This window comes from Serinus canaria, chromosome 2 (assembly GCF_022539315.1).
Source record: "Serinus canaria isolate serCan28SL12 chromosome 2, serCan2020, whole genome shotgun sequence".
Lineage (NCBI taxonomy): Eukaryota > Metazoa > Chordata > Aves > Passeriformes > Fringillidae > Serinus > Serinus canaria.
The window spans coordinates 115,598,384-115,615,135 of record NC_066315.1 but is presented as its reverse complement, the minus strand read 5'-3'; the positions used below and the strand labels follow the sequence as shown (position 1 = coordinate 115,615,135).

Here is a 16,752-nt window from a genome sequence, read left to right as displayed (position 1 = left end):
AAAATCCTGTTGACATATGTCACATCTAAACCAAAAGGCTCCTGCAATGAAGCTATGCTAACAGTGCTAAGACTGCAGACCACAAATTAGAAAAAACCCTAAGCACTATGTAACACTACAAAGTTTTTGTTACATGATCGTTAGATCTGACTCCTATTGCAAATCCTTTGTGGGTTTTAATTCAGCCTGTGCACTTTTCCTTTCAGCCATTTCTGAAATCAGGGTCAAAAGCAGCCACAAGAGATCACATGCCTCCAGACAGAATCAACTGTATAAACAATACATTCTTAATCAAACTCCTCTGTAAAAGGACCCCTAATCCCTGGGAATTTTTTTGGTTTTGTAGAAAAGTAAAGATGGAGAAGTGTTTAACCCACATACTATATATACTTTGCATGTAAAAATAATTCCTCAGTGAGAGAGAGTGGGAGAAAATATGCACCATTCAAACCAGAATCATAACCCTTTTGCCACACAATTCAGTGAGAATATCTCTCTTTTTTTCCAAAGGCAATAAAACTAAGCCAAGGCTTTCTTCACCTGCATAAATGCAAAAGTGCACCTGTATCTGAAAACATCTTTAAAACAAGGGTTTGCCTTTCTTGTTGCTACAGGCTGCCCAGGGAGGTCACAGAGTCTCCCCTCTGGAGGCATTGCAAACTCACCTGTGGAACCTGTCCTAGGTGACCCTGCCTTGGCCGGTGGTTGGGCGAGAAGCTCTCCAGAGGTCCCCTCCAACCCAAACAATTTGATGATTTTGTGATATTCCCACTGCCACAGCTCTTACCACTCCTTGAGAGAAGAATCCAAATTATATGTATTTCAAGAATCTTGTCTTACATTATCAGAAAGGTGACCATTTTTTATGTTTTCTTTCCTTCTACCATTATTTTAGCACAATGCTGTGGAATGTATTGGTTCCAGCCCTTAGTTACAGCTTTTGCTCACAACTCTTCCCTTCTTCTGAAAGGTGAACAAGGGCATTAATAATGTGTCTCTCCTCATACCTCTGGAAAGGTCTTTAGACAACAATTCCAGCCACAATAAAGTTTCTACCCTGTCAAGTAAAAGTGCTAAATGTGAAGAATTCTGTTAATGCAATGTTATGACTGAGATTTTCAATAAACCACAGCAGGGAAGCCTAAATTTTGCCTCTTGCAGCAACTCTAATGAAGCACAGTTAATCATCTCAAAAAAAAAAAAAAATAAAAACTAGAGGAAAACATAAAAAATTTGAAGAAAACTGTGCATGGCTGAATACAAAACCTGAAATCAGTGTGAAAATATTTGACTGATTTCCAGTAGGTTTTGGATCCCATAATTTGTGCAGGTTTTTTCCTTCAATATTAAAGAAGGTAATATTATTTCCTGAACATACTTGTGGGTATGCTGGCCATATTTTCAACTTCCTTATCATCATCCCTCCATGCTACTTCCAAGGAGATATGAAAATATGTTCTGGAAAGGTCAGAAGTTACAGACCATCTGAGTCTTCCCTGTAACAATAGCCTTCTGCTAAAAACTGTGAGGACCTTTACACTTTCCAAAATAGGACAAGGATGAATGAAGACAGTGTGGACAGACACAAACCCCCTAAAGACTCTGTGATGGTGAGAAACTGCCAGGGGCACCATTATAATCTCAAACTCTACAAAGCCTTTTATTGAAACATGGAGGTAAGAAATACTTTTAAATATACATTTAATATCAAAGCATTTTTTCAAATATACAAAGAACACTTAAAATCAAATATTCTGAATGATCTGATAATTGAAAAAGCAAGGGATACTGACCTCATTTGTACCACTGCTTGTAACACACCAGCATGATATGACCAAAATTTCCAAGGAAAAATCTGTATTTGTGCTATGAAAAAAGCATAAACACTTCAATTTCCGGGCAATCTTTTCTGAGAATTTGAAAGCATCAGACAAGAAAGGCTTATAAATGATGAATGGTTATCTTGTGCTTAAGACATGAGCCTGAGCTTTTTCCCTGGCTTTGTCCCAGCTTCTCCATGGCCTCGAGCAAGGTGTACTAGCAGCAATGGCAGTAAAAGGCTACAAACTCACTTTCGAGCAGAGCTCTGAGAAATAGTTCAAAGCTCCCTAAAGATTAAAAATAGTGTGCAAGAAGGACAGAAATAGATTAACCAAGCAGGAGGGGTTATTGGTAAGATTCAATGCCTGCATTAGGATTATTACTGGTAAAGTAAAAATCAATCTGGAAATTAACAGAATAAAAATGGCGCACTTAAAATTACACCTACATCAGCTGAATGATTAGGGGAAGGTTTATTCTACACTAGGTCTTGTGTACAGTTTTAGGAAACAGAACTCCAGAAATCAAAATAGCAAGAGATTTGCAGGGGAACTCTAGAAAGCATGATGCAATTTCCAACACAGTTCTGAGTATCTGCTCCTGTGCTAAGCCTCAGACATGGGGGAACAAAGGCAAAAACACTTCAGATGACACTGGCCATTAGCAGCAGGTTATTAATGCAGCACTGAGATTCTGTCTTCTCTGTCATTAGAGTTCTTTAACTCTCTCTGCTCATTTACTTCAGAGCTCCTAGGTGCACACTGGCTTTCCTCTGGTCACCTCCAAGCAGAATAAACACATCACTGCCTCCATCAACTTGGGTAAGCAAACACAATACTACTTCTCTAACTTAAGAGTTCTTTGAATTCTTTATGCATACCAAATAATAACCATTATAGGAAAAGGTCTCACATTGTCATGCAGCCAACATTTCTAATGCAAAACTGGAATTGTGTATGAATATGCACTCACATAGCAAAAAGGGAAATATCTGATAAGAAGTGTATGAGTCTTAAAGACATCATTATATAAGAAAATGGCCTCTGAATCAGATGTATTTTCTTGCTTATTCAGATATCAGCATATATTAACTTCTGACATTTGAAAAGCTTTTGTTCACAACTAACAGAATGAGAGCAGAACAGGCCTTAAAAGCATTTTAAAGTAATGTAAGATTTAATAAGAAAATAATATACTTTTAGTCCAGCAAAAAATGTGAGCATATTAATAATAGATGACCAGCACTACTCAGCATGATGTAGGGATCCATGAAATGTTACAAGGCTAAGTCTCAGCCTGGTGAAATGCCAGCTGGTAACCCTGATAGAGTCGCTATGTGTGAAAGAAATCTTCCCTTGAGGATGTCCAGTGGGTATATTCTCAACCACAACACTTTCCAGATTAGAAGAGGGTACTTATTTTTGCAGGCTTCCTAATGGTTCAGTGACTTCATCTAATGGCACCTTCTAACAGTGCTTGCACTCACCAAGCCCAGTCAGTAGCACAGCTGCCTCAGTTACAGCTCGATCCCTCTGAGCAGTGATGCCACTGAGTGAGGATGCCAGCACCTGTAGCTCCTGCTGCTCTCTGTGGGAGATGAGGTTACTCACTCAGATAGAGGAGGTGTTCAGCTTTTAGCACAGTCAGACTGCTGTGCCTCTGATAGTTTACGTTCTTTAAAGTCACAGAGATTACCCCTTAAACACCAGCATAATTTATTGCTTCACTTTTAGAGGAAGAGAATTGAATGTGAGCGGGCTGCCTTGGAAATTACTCTTCTGCCTAGACAGTTGGGATTAGATGTGCATTTGTCATTCAGAGAAAATGCAACAATTAAGGTTTGCCACCCAGGAGATTTGGATTCCTTCTCGCTATTGCAGTGAATATCCTGTAATTTTTTAGCCAATTCCAGTCACTAAAAACTGTATTGAGCAAATGAGTTGACAAAGCATCATAGTAAGAAAATCATGAACTCACGGTCCTTTTAGTACAAACTGAACAGTGCTTCTACCAGCAGAAGACTTAAAACTGCCCCTGCTCTGTATACAAATGGCCAGGTCCAGTATTCAGGGGATACTTGTTTATTTTCCTGTTATCCAGAATGTCCTTAAGAGACTGACTCTTGTCTTCCCCAAATGCCCGTGGCCAGAGGTGACAACACAAGGGGGAATACACAAAGAAGCATCCCATCAATGCAGATGTAGGTATTTGCAAGTCTCTTTCTGCAGGAGGGTAACTGTGTAGGGATCAACTCAAATCTGTCACCTCCTGAAAATAATCTTTCCAGAAGAGAATCAATGCTTACTACATTCCTCCTGAAACAGAAAGAGATGTTTATCTTTGCAATATATTTTAACACCTCTAAACCAGTTTGCAAAGAGTACACAAATAAAAAGAAAAGTGTTCTCCAAATTATGAGCCCACTCAAATAGAGCGAACTTGAGTACTGAAGTGCTAATATGCCCACAGTCACATGTGGCCAATATAAAAAAAGGAATAATCATAACTGTGTGTAGAAACATGAAGAACCACCAAGCATAAAACCAGCCTGAACTACAACTTCAGAGACTTTCTGTAGATCATAAAGAAAAACATTTGCATGCTTCTTTTTCTGACTCCATTATCTGTTTTGGTTTGTAAGTGCTTGAGGGAGGCTGTATCTCAGACACACATCCCGTTCCAGAACCAACCTCAGCTGCAGTGTGGTTTGAATGGTCTCTAAAAGGGCAAAGGCAGCCCTGAACTTGGGGCATTATTTACTTCAGCTTCTCAACAGATGAATACACACAGTGAAACCACAGCAGTATTGGAGCCCTCCAGCATGACTGGAATGTGGACCCAGTCCAGCCCAGAAATCTCAGCAAAAAACAAGAAATTCACACATCCAAGGATTTCATGGGTCAGACAGGCCAAGAGAAACAAAGACATAATAAAGCTAAAAAATAAATAATTAAATTAATATAACCCAGAGGGATATACCAGAATCTCAGTTCAGTGAGATCTTGTGTTAACTTGGACACTCTTTTGGCCACAAGGCGTTGCACAAACAGTTCCTCAGCTTTCAGCGCAAGTATCGCATACTGACTAAAACACTGAAACATGGGACATTTCACAGGTACAAAATTGCAATGAAATTATTTGATTGGCTGTCAGTACCATCCTGATGAGGCTGTTTCACACCCTGCATTACCGCTGTGCAAGGCACCACACCACACCTCAGCTGCACAGGCTACACTTTGAAATTGAATGCACATCAGCGCTTTCAATTGATTACAGTTGTACAGGCTAACAAGTGGAACTGGTTACAGTTAAAATGCCAACACACATCTTCATGATGTCTAACCCATGAGAAAAACTTATTAGAGAAATGAGAGAAATGAAAGGCTTCATAATTCAATCCAATAAACTTTAAATAAACTTTGGCACATTGTGGTCACTTCTGGCACAACTCAGTCAGCTTTGGCTTTCATCAAACCACTATGACTAAATTATACATTAGTAATATACAATTAAAGCCATTCATGGCATCTAATATATTTCGAGGTATTCTCTTCTGAGATTTGAATGAAGTTTGGATATAGGCTACTTCCATACATATGTCTAATTTTTCATGGTAAATCCAGGGTTGGAAGCATTTTTTCAGTCCCTCCTAAGACTCCCATTCCAAGGACACTAAAAACTGCATCAACTACAGTTGATGGCACTACTAGTTCATCTATCTGTTATCACCATGTTCTCATGTTCTTGTTCACACTCCCTTCTTTTCTGAACTAACCAGACCTTTTCATAATGCTGTGCAATCAAGATGTGAAGAACCACAAATAACTGTGGAAACTATTCAACTAAAGAAAACTTATGTCATATAGTTGCAAAAACACTCAGATAAGAACAAAGTACAGGGCCCATTTACAGCCACAAGTGAACCACAGACATGACTGGTTTGGGGAACAGGGTCTGAATCTTACTATAACAAACAGAGGAAGATCAGAATTTGGATGTTGTTCCAAAATAACTGGGAGGAGAGTTGGGAGCAAATTATTTGGCTCCAGAAAAAAAAAAAAAAAAAAGAATGTGAAAATGGAAATAGTGTATAATTTCACAGCTAGGTATTGGAGACAAGATTTCCTGTTGATGTGAACAGAAATGGTTTATCAGAAGAATGAGGCTGAGCACAAATCTGTGACTAACAAACCTAAGAACGGGAAACAGAGGTAATTGAGAAAAATTACTCCCAAATTTGGGCATTTTTTAGGCTTCCTGAATGCCCAAGTTGGTGTTGACACTAAAACATGTCATTTTACAAATGACTATAAACTAACTGACTGACTATAGTCAGTCTCACTGACTATAGTCTGATTAAAGAACCTTCAGTATGTATGGGGATCTCCATGGGAAGACATCTCTCTTCAGTATTCTGAGTTGCTCCATCTGCATTAGAGTATCCAAAGGCTTTTCAGGTTTCTATGATGCAACTTATTCAATCAGTAGGAGCAGCAAGGATTCTGTTCCAGTTAAAATATAAACATACTTACCCTGGTGATATCTACTTAATTCATGAAACAAATATATATTAGAGAAATTAAACACCCTTCTTAATCTGCAATAGAAAGACACAGCAAACTTTTAACAGGAGAAATAAACAGCTCACCAGCAGAGGAAATTATATATTGTTGTGATGTTATTCCTTACTATAATGCACTACAGTTTCCAGCTTTAGAATTCTTCAGCTTTTCATTCGTTGATTGTGGAGACTAAACTTCCAGAAGAATGTTTTTCTGTGCACTCTATTTTAACAGAATTCTGTTTCCAAAATGCATTTAGAAATGAGGTCTTTCCAGTCCATCTAAGAAACTACATTTTACTGGGAGGTTTTTTGGAGGGTTTGGTTTGGTTTTCTAGGCTGATACAGATTTACATGTCTACTCATTACCACACTGACTTGTGCTGAGCTTCACTTGAATGCTCCTAAGCTCCAGGAGCACTTTCCAAGGAGATTCCAGGAACTGCCAGCAGGGAAGTGAAGTTGCAGCATTCCCAGGAGTACACAGAGTATTCAAGCCTCAACCAAAGGCAAAAGCTAGAGCTGGATGAGAAACATGCCAGTCATTCCAATCTCCCTAAATCATCATCATCATATCATTTTGCTCCCCTGCCATTTTTTATTCAGAGGGTCTGACATAACACAGTAACTTTACAACAGAATAGTGAGAAACTGGTACAGCAGCAGCAGGATGTTAGAAAAGATAAATAAAAATCTTTTCCTTAAGATCTTATTTTCAGTGAAACCTTAGGCAGGAATTCCTCCCACACACAGAGAAAACTTTCATCTCTCTGATAAAGAGGGTTTCCACATCCCACTTTTTTACACTCATCTAAATACACCTTTCTGTACTTTTCATCCCATGCTCCCACAATCTCTTTAACTATAAAAGCATTTCAGGATCCTTCTGCTCATGCTTCATCTCCTAAGTATTATTCTACTTTGCTATAGCAGTAGTTCCTTTGGTGTGTGTCAAAACCCTCCTCAGAGAATTCCACTGGGCTCATTGTCAAGCATATACCCTTTATATATATTTATACTTACTCTCAGCCAAAAATTCTGTACTGATTAAACTGAGCAAAAGAAGAAAAAAATGTAAAAAAAAAGAGAGACTTGTGGAAGAGACCTGTGGAAGAACTTCAATTTTATTTCTTTGCGTCATTCACTTCTGTAAGTGATATTTTTCTGGCTGAAACTGGCTGTTGTATTAAGTAGAAAATTTTCCTTTTTCCTTTCATTTTACTGTACTACTGGCATTCACCAGGTGGAAGGGGTACACTGCTGCCTCTGCTTGAGCCTACCATTATAAAGAGCCTATATGTAAAAGAATGACTTTCAGCAACTTTAATGAGAGCTGTAGGGCATTCAGCAACTTGTAAGAACAAATCCCAAATCACCACAGCATTAAAAAATCCATCTGAGTTGAGATTACATGCAAGATACGGCTGTGTTTGAAGGAAGACAAGATGATAAGGAAGTATAGTAAAAAAGTAAAAGGTCTAAAATAAAATATTTTACTACCATTTCATTACCAGGGTCTTAAGCACTCTGTATGTTCCTGAGATCAGAGCACACTGATAATGCCTCCTACCACTGTCCTTTACAGACCTACCAAAGGCACAGATCCATAGCAAGACACAAAGATTTCACTGGTCACACATAGAAGAAAAAAAATATAGCCCATGACACAGTAAAATCTGTCACAGTGCTGCTGGCACAGCTGTGCCAAGGAATTGCAAGTCTCACTCAGCATAGGAGTGTCTGATCCAAAACCTGCTGGCATACCCTTTAGGAAGGTATGCACTAACTGCTCATGAGAGATGAAAAGAAAACTGTTTCATCTTGGATAAATCTGAGCTGCTTCAAGATTCAAAGTGAGACACTTTCCATTTGCTGCCCGAATATTGTTTCCAAGACAAATTGTACTAAATAAAAAGCAGTAAGAAATGTTCTTTCTGACCAATAAAAAAGATTACTTTTACACAAAAACACTGCAATTAACATTATTTTTCATTTCAATTTAATGTCAGTTATACAGCTTACAGAGATATCATGTCTAGTATGAGCTAAGGCAGTAGTGCAAACTTCATTGCACTATCATGCTAGCACCCCTCATAAGCTGACCTAAAGAAAACATTGGCAAAACCATCATTTTGGTCTTCATGGCACCATGCCCACCGACCTTCACCCTTCTTGTACAACATAAAAGGTGGAAATTAGGACCATTCTCTATATTAAGATGACATTTTTATACTGAGGCTACAGCAAGACCAGTATCATTTAATATAAACATTTCATAATGACATTTGCCCTCATCTAACTTGCAGTGAATTTCAAAATTGACCTAGAGGTGAAAAACTCTGTCTCATGTTATCAGTTTCCTGAACCACACAGTCACTTATTACTGCTCCTTTATATTAGTCATCTAGAAACAAAAATATGCAGTTCATTTCCCTGTACAGACAGAAATAACAGGCTTTTCGCCCCAAAATGACTGCTTTGCAAATAATTACAAGACTGACTGAATGAACAATTTTTTTGATCCATTATTAATGAGTTCAAAAGATCTGATATACTACATTGTATCACAGCATTGTTACTTATGAAATAATAAATCTCAAGGCAATCACAGGTACTTCTCATTTAGTTAAACACCAAAGTTTGACACTAATAGATACAACAGAATACAAGAATTGTTATTGCCATATCAAGCCTATTTCCACTGCATTATAAACACAACAAATTAAGAAACTAATTATTTCAAAATAACTCAAATTACTGTTTATTTTAAATACCCTCCTAACAGAGAATTGAAGAACTTTACTCCTTATGGTCTGGTGAAATCATATAATCACAGAATAACCTAAGTAGCAAGAAGTCTTTAGAGGTCATCTGGTAAAACCTTTATTCATAGCAGGGCCAATTTTGACATCACATAAGCTTCAGTTAGATTAGGGTCTTGAGAGCTGTGATTAGCTCAGTTTGAATTTATTCAAGGATGGAGTTTCCAAAACTTCTTTCAAAAACATGATCCAAAAATCCCACTATGACATTTTTTCTAGTATTCAATCAGAATTTCCCCCATGTTGCATCCTGGATCCTTTGCCTCTCGGCTTCACCGAGCACATCCAAGAAGTGATCATCTTAGCAGGTATGGAACACATTAATTTACTCCAGTTCTAATCAAGTGAAGTACAAAACCTCCATTCAGTTTTCTTGTACAACATCAGGGCCAATGATTGATGTAACTGGTTTGACTCTCTCTTTGGTCATCTAATCAATTAAATTCATATCATAGAGGGGCCAAAATGCAACATTTTTACCTGAAAGTTAAGGGATTATGATTTTATTACTTATTTGTAAATTTACCAAATTGGTCCTGACACTAAAAGAGCTTCTTTGTACCTATAAGATCCAAGTCAGATACAGATTGAAAACATGAGCTAAGATTAACAAGTCTTACAAGGTTTTATTTCAGATCCAAACCTCACAAAATTGGCAATATGTAAACACCACCTAAACAACTGCAAGTGCAATCAATCCCATATGATCTCCAAAAATAAGCCTACAAAGTATTCAAGTTCTGCAAGTCCTACCCAAATCCCATTTAGATCCAACAATCCTGAATTCCAATGACTTTCCAAACCACAATATTTGTTTCTTAGTCCCAAGAATGAGGTCTAGGTAGAATGTAGCAGATCTTGAAAGAGAAGCAGATCAGCAGCATAAATAAAAGTTCTTACAATAACTCTTTACAAAACCTTCTGGTCTTATAGACAGGACGAGCAGATACATAATTCACAATTTTCAGTGTATTAATTGTCATTATTATCATTGAAATCTTAACTCCTTCACTTCATCACTATAAACATATTCATTAAATATTTATATTACAATTAACTGTCCCTCAGCCATAGAGCAGCCAGGAATTCTAGAAAATTAGCCAGCTGTGGTGGATGGAGTCTAAAACTAAGCAAGAGCTGCATGATTCTTTTCACAAATTTACCCAGTTCAGAAATTTCAGAGGGCTCTGAAAGTTCATGTTTCCTCAAGTTTTGAATTTCTAACTCTGGAACACTGCCCAGAGGAAGTCTTATATGCAGCTTTGACAGGAGGGGATTTCACTTCTGAAGCTAAATTTCTGATGCATGGAAAGGTTAAATCCTACAGTGTTGATGAGCTCAGAATGTGTGTTTTAGCAACAGATAACTCCCAACAATTTTGAAAAATAAGACAAAAACACAAAGTGGAAAACAGTGTTCCTTGCTCCTGATGAGAAAGATCCTAAAATGTATATAATACCATATATTTCTTGGATTGCAAATATTTAACTCAAGTAGCTCTACTGGATGCAGTGTATTACTTCCAATGTAAAGGTTAAATGCAACTATACACCCACATAACAAGAGTATCAGCCTCTTAGGTATAGCCACCAGCAATGGTTATGTGTTTTGGGAATGTCATATGAGTTATCAGAGGATAAGACCATTCCCACCTCAGCTGTTTTAACAAAAAGTGCAATGTCCTGTAACCCCAAGCCTTCTCCATCCTTGCTGGTACAATAGGCACTCCCTCAACTTCCTCCTCTTTTATCAGTGGACAGATGCTTCATCTCCAGATCAATGGGCTGGTGATTCTTTTATCAACATAAAAAGTGGAGCAATTTATTGGTTCAAAGATTTTACTTTCTCAAATTTAGCAAGTCTCTTGAATCCCTGAGCTGTTAACTGAATAATTGGTATCTGTCAGTTCTAACATACAAGCATCAAGAGTCAAAGTCATAAAGTTAGGGTATCCAGCTCTATAAAGTACTTAAAAATGAGATGAAAATCTATGCATAATATATACATTTATCACTTCCCCACACAACTGCTGAAATTCTATGATGTCCAGCAACAAATGATGAAACAGTATTCTAATTTCTGTTTATTCTAATGGATACAGTCTCATCTCCAAATGTAAGGATTTACACACATCAATATAACTAATGTTAATGGCAACCATAAATATAAATCTTCTGAATATTGAAAGGGATTAGGCTGTAAAAATGACTGACAGCACTTCCCAAACAAAGACTAGTCAAAACATTAGTACATAGAAGTAATTTCCACTGGAATAATTTTCCACGTGGCCTGCTAACACTTTCATTATTTGGAAAATAACAAGTTAAGTAGGGAACAGCCTGTTTTACACTAGCTATAACTGGATAAACTATACACTTCTAAAACAGTCCCTACAGAATGAACACAGTGCAGAGGAGCCTAAGGATAAACACATGAAATGAGACTATCAAAGTCATGAAGGGACTTAGTCACACTTTCCATCAACCATCCCTTCACTACTTTGAAAATCCCATTCACCATCCCTGTATTTAGAGTTCTTTGTGTTTGTTTATCTATATACGTCTACGTCCCAAAAATTTCCACTTATTGTAAGTGTTGTAACAACATTATCCTGCAAAGGTAGTTTCGCAGAAACACATTTTCAAACCAGCATGAAGGTTTTCACTGTGTGACATTTATTAACACCAATTGGATTCACACAGCTAAATCTTGCTGCAATTCATCATCAATTTACCCCTTCCAGAATTTAATATTTTTTGAATTTGTTTTATTTGCCAAACATTTTCATCTTTCAGTATTTTATGGCACGGTGTCTGCAATAGCACAGGCACAATCTCTGCCAGCTGGTTTAATTTTCTGGTACAGACAAGGCCAATGTCTCAGACTTCTAGTGGCATCACTAAGAATTATGACTGCAATCCAAAGGATTCATATATCCTTATGATATATTTTCCCAATGTATACATAGCTCCTAATAATCCTAATGACATATTTATGCACAAAAAGGTACACACACACTTCACTGTTTTTTGCCCAGACACCTTTGGCAATGGCATATGACAATGTTTCAGCCAGGAAGGGCAAAACAGCAAAAGATCAAGGAGGAGTGGTGGGGCAAGATACAGTTCTCCTTACACAAAATTTCCTTGGTTTTCAGAAGCAGAATCCACCTGAATGGGTACAATAAAACCCTGAAAGTGACTAAGAGCTTTTCCTGAACTTGTGCCACCTGCAATTCCATCTCAATGGTTTCTTTCCATTATTTTTTTCTATATTACACATAATGATATGGATTCCCATTTACAAATGAAGTTATTATTAAATGATAGAAGACTATTTACAGACTCTCCTTAGGATTACTGAATGAAACATTTAAATGTGTTAATTATCAAAAGTAAAAGGTGTCAGCCAAAAACCTCCACTTTCATAGATTAAAGCATAACTAAAAATCACTATTATTGCCATTTTATGTCAAAAATCCCCTGACAAACAGCACTGAAAATCACAAGCAAATCTTCTTGCAGTTGACACACTTAATGGGTTAACATTAGAGAAATGGTATTTTATCCACAGTAATGCAATAACAGTTTTCCTCTTCACTTTTGTCTCGACTGTTTGTATGTTGCTGAGATAAAGAAGGCAGAGTTACAGAAGACTAAAGTTTTAAAGAATGAAGAAACTGTGCCTTAAGGACACTGAACAGTGCACTCTTCTTTAGAACAAGAAGCAAATCTTGTTTATGAACATGTCTCCAGGGATATGGCTTTTTTACTTTCCATCTTATACAGCAGAGAATCTACATAGTACACACATGCTATGAAAGGGGCTGCCAACTGTACTTCATTAGATACTTCTTTCTCAGGTAATATCTAAAGGTTAATCCTAAGGCTAAGCCTGAGCTGTTGCCCTTCTCAGACATGACCAGAACACAAGTAATGTAAACAACTTCTTTTAAAATATGTGTCCATATGTTTCCTTTTTAAAGTTTTTCCTCAAGTCATAAAAATCAGTACTTCGGAAATTCTACAAGTTGGCACTACAAGTGCTTGGATTTTACAAGATTTAATCTAAATTTTGTCTACAATCACCCCTCCATAAGTGGATGTAAAATAAATCTCCATGAGAGTAATGTTCAGGGATGCAGTTTTGCTGCATATGTTTTATATTCATCACGTCTAAGATATTAGAAAAAGATTTAAACTATGTGGTGTTAACTTCTATGTATATAAACTGAACACTATCACCACTGAGATCATGGACAGCATCTGAGCTTTAAGTTCATGTGTTGTGGTTCAGGAATGATACTCCCCAATTTAGTTTTCCCACTGATACTTCCCAGATCATGCTGCCACTCTCTCCTCCCTCAACCCCCTCTTCCTTCACCCTACAGATGCCTGGAGAGGAGAATTAGAGGCACAAAAGGCAAAGATCATGGGTTGAGAGAAGAACGATTTACTGGAAACAGCAATGAGATAAGAAAAGGAACAGCAACATCAACAATATTGATAACAAAAGCGTGCTAAAGAGATGGAAAATGCTCGCCCCAGCCTCACCAAACCCCAGCCACGCAGCCAAGATCCCCCTGGCTTGGAGCCAGGGTCACCCCACCGCTCTCTCCAGCTTGGGACTGGTACCACACCACCCCAAACAGCAGGAGCCCATTCTCCCTGGAAGACAGTCCTTTTCCTCCACCCCTGGCAACCATGTGAGGTAGTACAGGATAACCTCCAGGTCCTAGCTATGTCCCCTTCAGTCTACTGCAAAAAAAAATTAATCCCTTCTTGGTTGGATCCAGGACATAATATCTACTAGATTACTTCTTGAATATAAAGAAAGATATCTATTTTTAAATGAAAATAAATTAAAATGACAGCATTTCGCCATACAGACATTTATCAGCACCTGAAAGACATAACTATGACAGTGGAACATCACTATAAAACATGTAAGAACAGCAAAAAAAAACTATTGCATTGAAGTAATTTTTCAAAGTTGCTATATCATCTGATAGGTCTTTTATAAAACACAACTCTTTTTCTGAAAGACTTTTTATGCATTTCTCTACAGATTATGGTGGCCATTCACACTTTACTTCAATTTTTATAGACTCCCATTAATTCCACAGAATAGTAAATACAGTTATTATCCTCATAAGTGGCAAAGAGATATATTTGAAGAAATAGGGTTTCCCCTCCCACATGCATGATGTAAATCAGGAGCAATTCTGCTGCAGTCGTTAGCAGAAAATTGATACAAAACAAGAAATAAAAAATAACAGCAATGTATACACAGCAATGTATACAGAACACTTTCCTTACACTAGGAGTGAAAATCATATGCCTCCTCTGTTTCTGGGCAAGGTTCTGCCATTGACTTACTTATACCACGCTAAGTCCATCACTCTATTCACATGTGAATAAGGTCCAGGCTCACACTGGAAACAATGGAGACACACCAGTTTACATAGGCTAAGAACCCGGCACAAAGCCTTGAAAACGAAAGGGGATTTTCAAATAAATGCAATATGTACAATTACTTCTGGAGTATTACCTCTCAAACAGAAGAGATTTCAAAGTGCTGTAAGAGAAAAATAGATCGCAAAGGATTACAAATACAAACAAACAACTCCCACACACACTAAAAGCATCCCACTTTTCTTCTTTACAGACACACAGAGACAAGGAACTCCACTCATTTTAAGAGAGATCATGAGGCAAAATGATGACATTGAGTCACTAGAAAAGAGAAAATCTTTTAAAACACTCTTGGGACCAGGGACTACCGTTAAAGTGAGAGCATTATTTTATCATCCTGCTAATGAGCCAGATGAAGGATTATTGTTGTTTGGCGGTGATTTATCTCAACAACTCTTTTCTCTAAAATAAATATGCCAACTCCACTAAACAAAGAGAAGAAGCGGCACCGTTCTGTTGTTTCAAATCCACGCTGAGGAATACTTAAGCCGAGGAAAGGAACCCCAAGAAAAGTCACGGGAGAGGGCCGGCACATGCCGCTTTTACACAGGTTAAGAAAAATAGAAAAATAAACAGGCGGCGATCCCGGTCCCCGCATCTTCCCACCGCGCCGGCAGCGCCCAGCAGAGTCCGGCCCCACCGCCGACCCGCGGGCGCTGACCGGGGGCACCGTTAGCCTCGTTCTTCTTTGAGCAGACGGGGAGAGCCCCTGACCGGAACCAGCGGGGACTGACACCTTCTTGAAGCGACACCAGGGCGGGGGAGCCGCTCTCCCTGAGGCAGGGAGCGCTGACAGCCGCCCGGGCTGGGGCGCCGCAGCACCCGCCTCAGGTCGCCGGCCGTCTCCGTCCCCCAGCCATGGGGCCGCTCCGGTCCCACGCCGCGTCGCACGGCGAAACTTACGGGTCGGGGCGCGGGGGCGCGGGGCGGGCGCGCCGTCGGGGCGGCGGGCGCGGACAGCTCCGCGGCCGGGCCAGCGCCGCTCCGGGCCCCCGGCGGCCGTGCCCGGGGCGGGGGAGACAGCGCCCGTCCCTGCCCACCCCCCGCGAAGGGGAAGCGTGCCCCGGCACTCACCAGCTGCAGCGAGCAGAGGAAGATCAGCGTGCAGCGCCCCGTGCAGCAGCCCATGGTGGCAGCGGGAGAACCGCCGCTGCTGCTCCGCTTCTTCCCTCCCGCACTGGCGCGGCCCTGGAGGCGAGCCTGGGGCTCACCGCATCCGGACGGAACGGCCGGGCGTGCGTGTATCCCCCGCCTCCCGCTGCCTCGCTCCTTTGTGGAGGGGCTTCTCTTCGGCGGCGGGAAGTAGTGCGGAGAAGTCGGCGCGGCCCCAGGGCTGAGAGCCGGCGGCAGCGGAGGGCTGTGCCCGGGTCTGGCTCTGGGGAAGGGGCAGCGGCCGGAGGTGGGCGTTCGCGGACCGGGGCGGGGTGGGCAGAGGGAACGCGGGTGGGGAGGCGGGGGGCGCGGGTAGGCGTGCGAGGGAGGGCGGGAGCTGTGCGAGGTGTGAACGGGAGAGGAGCGGGGGCGGCGGCGGGCTTTTCTCAGGCTCCGTGCCGAGGGTCCCCGGGCGGGCAGTTTGCAGGGATTTTGGAGGCTCCGAGAGCAGGCTGTGCTTGTAGGGAACTTGGCGGAAGGGAGGGGGGCTGTGCGGGCAGCGGCAGTTCGGCTTGGGCCGCTTGTTGCGAGCGCCCGGGGAAAGTTCAAGGGACTCGGGCGGCCGAGGCGGGGAGGGGCGGGGAGCGGCGGCCGCCGAGCGGCGGGGCGGGCCCGGAGCGGCGGGGCGGGCCCGCAGCAGCCCGGCCGTGTGGCGGCCGGGGCAGCCCGGGGGCGGTCGCGGGCCATTGTTCGCCGCCCGCGCTGTGCCGGGGTCGGAGCGGGCTCCGGGGCAGGGGAAGCAGCCAGGAGCCCGGTCCTCAGGGAGTCCCTCTGGCAGCGGCTGGGTGCCCTCTGCCAGCGGGTGCCGGGCGGTACCCAGTGAGCCTGTCCCCGTCCCGCCGCCCCAGCCGCGGACGGCGAGTGTCTCGGGCTCTTCCATCCCCTCCTTGTCCGCGCACCAGCCGTGCTGGGAGAAGGAGTT

At 41.0% G+C, this 16,752-nt stretch overlaps 1 protein-coding gene across 2 annotated transcripts in view; it reads right to left on the bottom strand.

The window, feature by feature from the left end:
* NKAIN3 (sodium/potassium transporting ATPase interacting 3) overlaps window positions 1–16,058 on the bottom strand; it is a 333,648-nt gene extending 317,590 nt beyond the window's left edge. For both annotated transcript variants that reach the window (XM_030237690.2, XM_030238107.2), the window contains exon 1: window positions 15,753–16,058. In XM_030237690.2, the coding sequence (XP_030093550.1) occupies window positions 15,753–15,806 (54 nt within the window). In that variant the 5' untranslated portion in view covers window positions 15,807–16,058. The remainder of the gene's footprint in view (window positions 1–15,752) is intronic.
* Window positions 16,059–16,752: the final 694 nt, after the last annotated feature.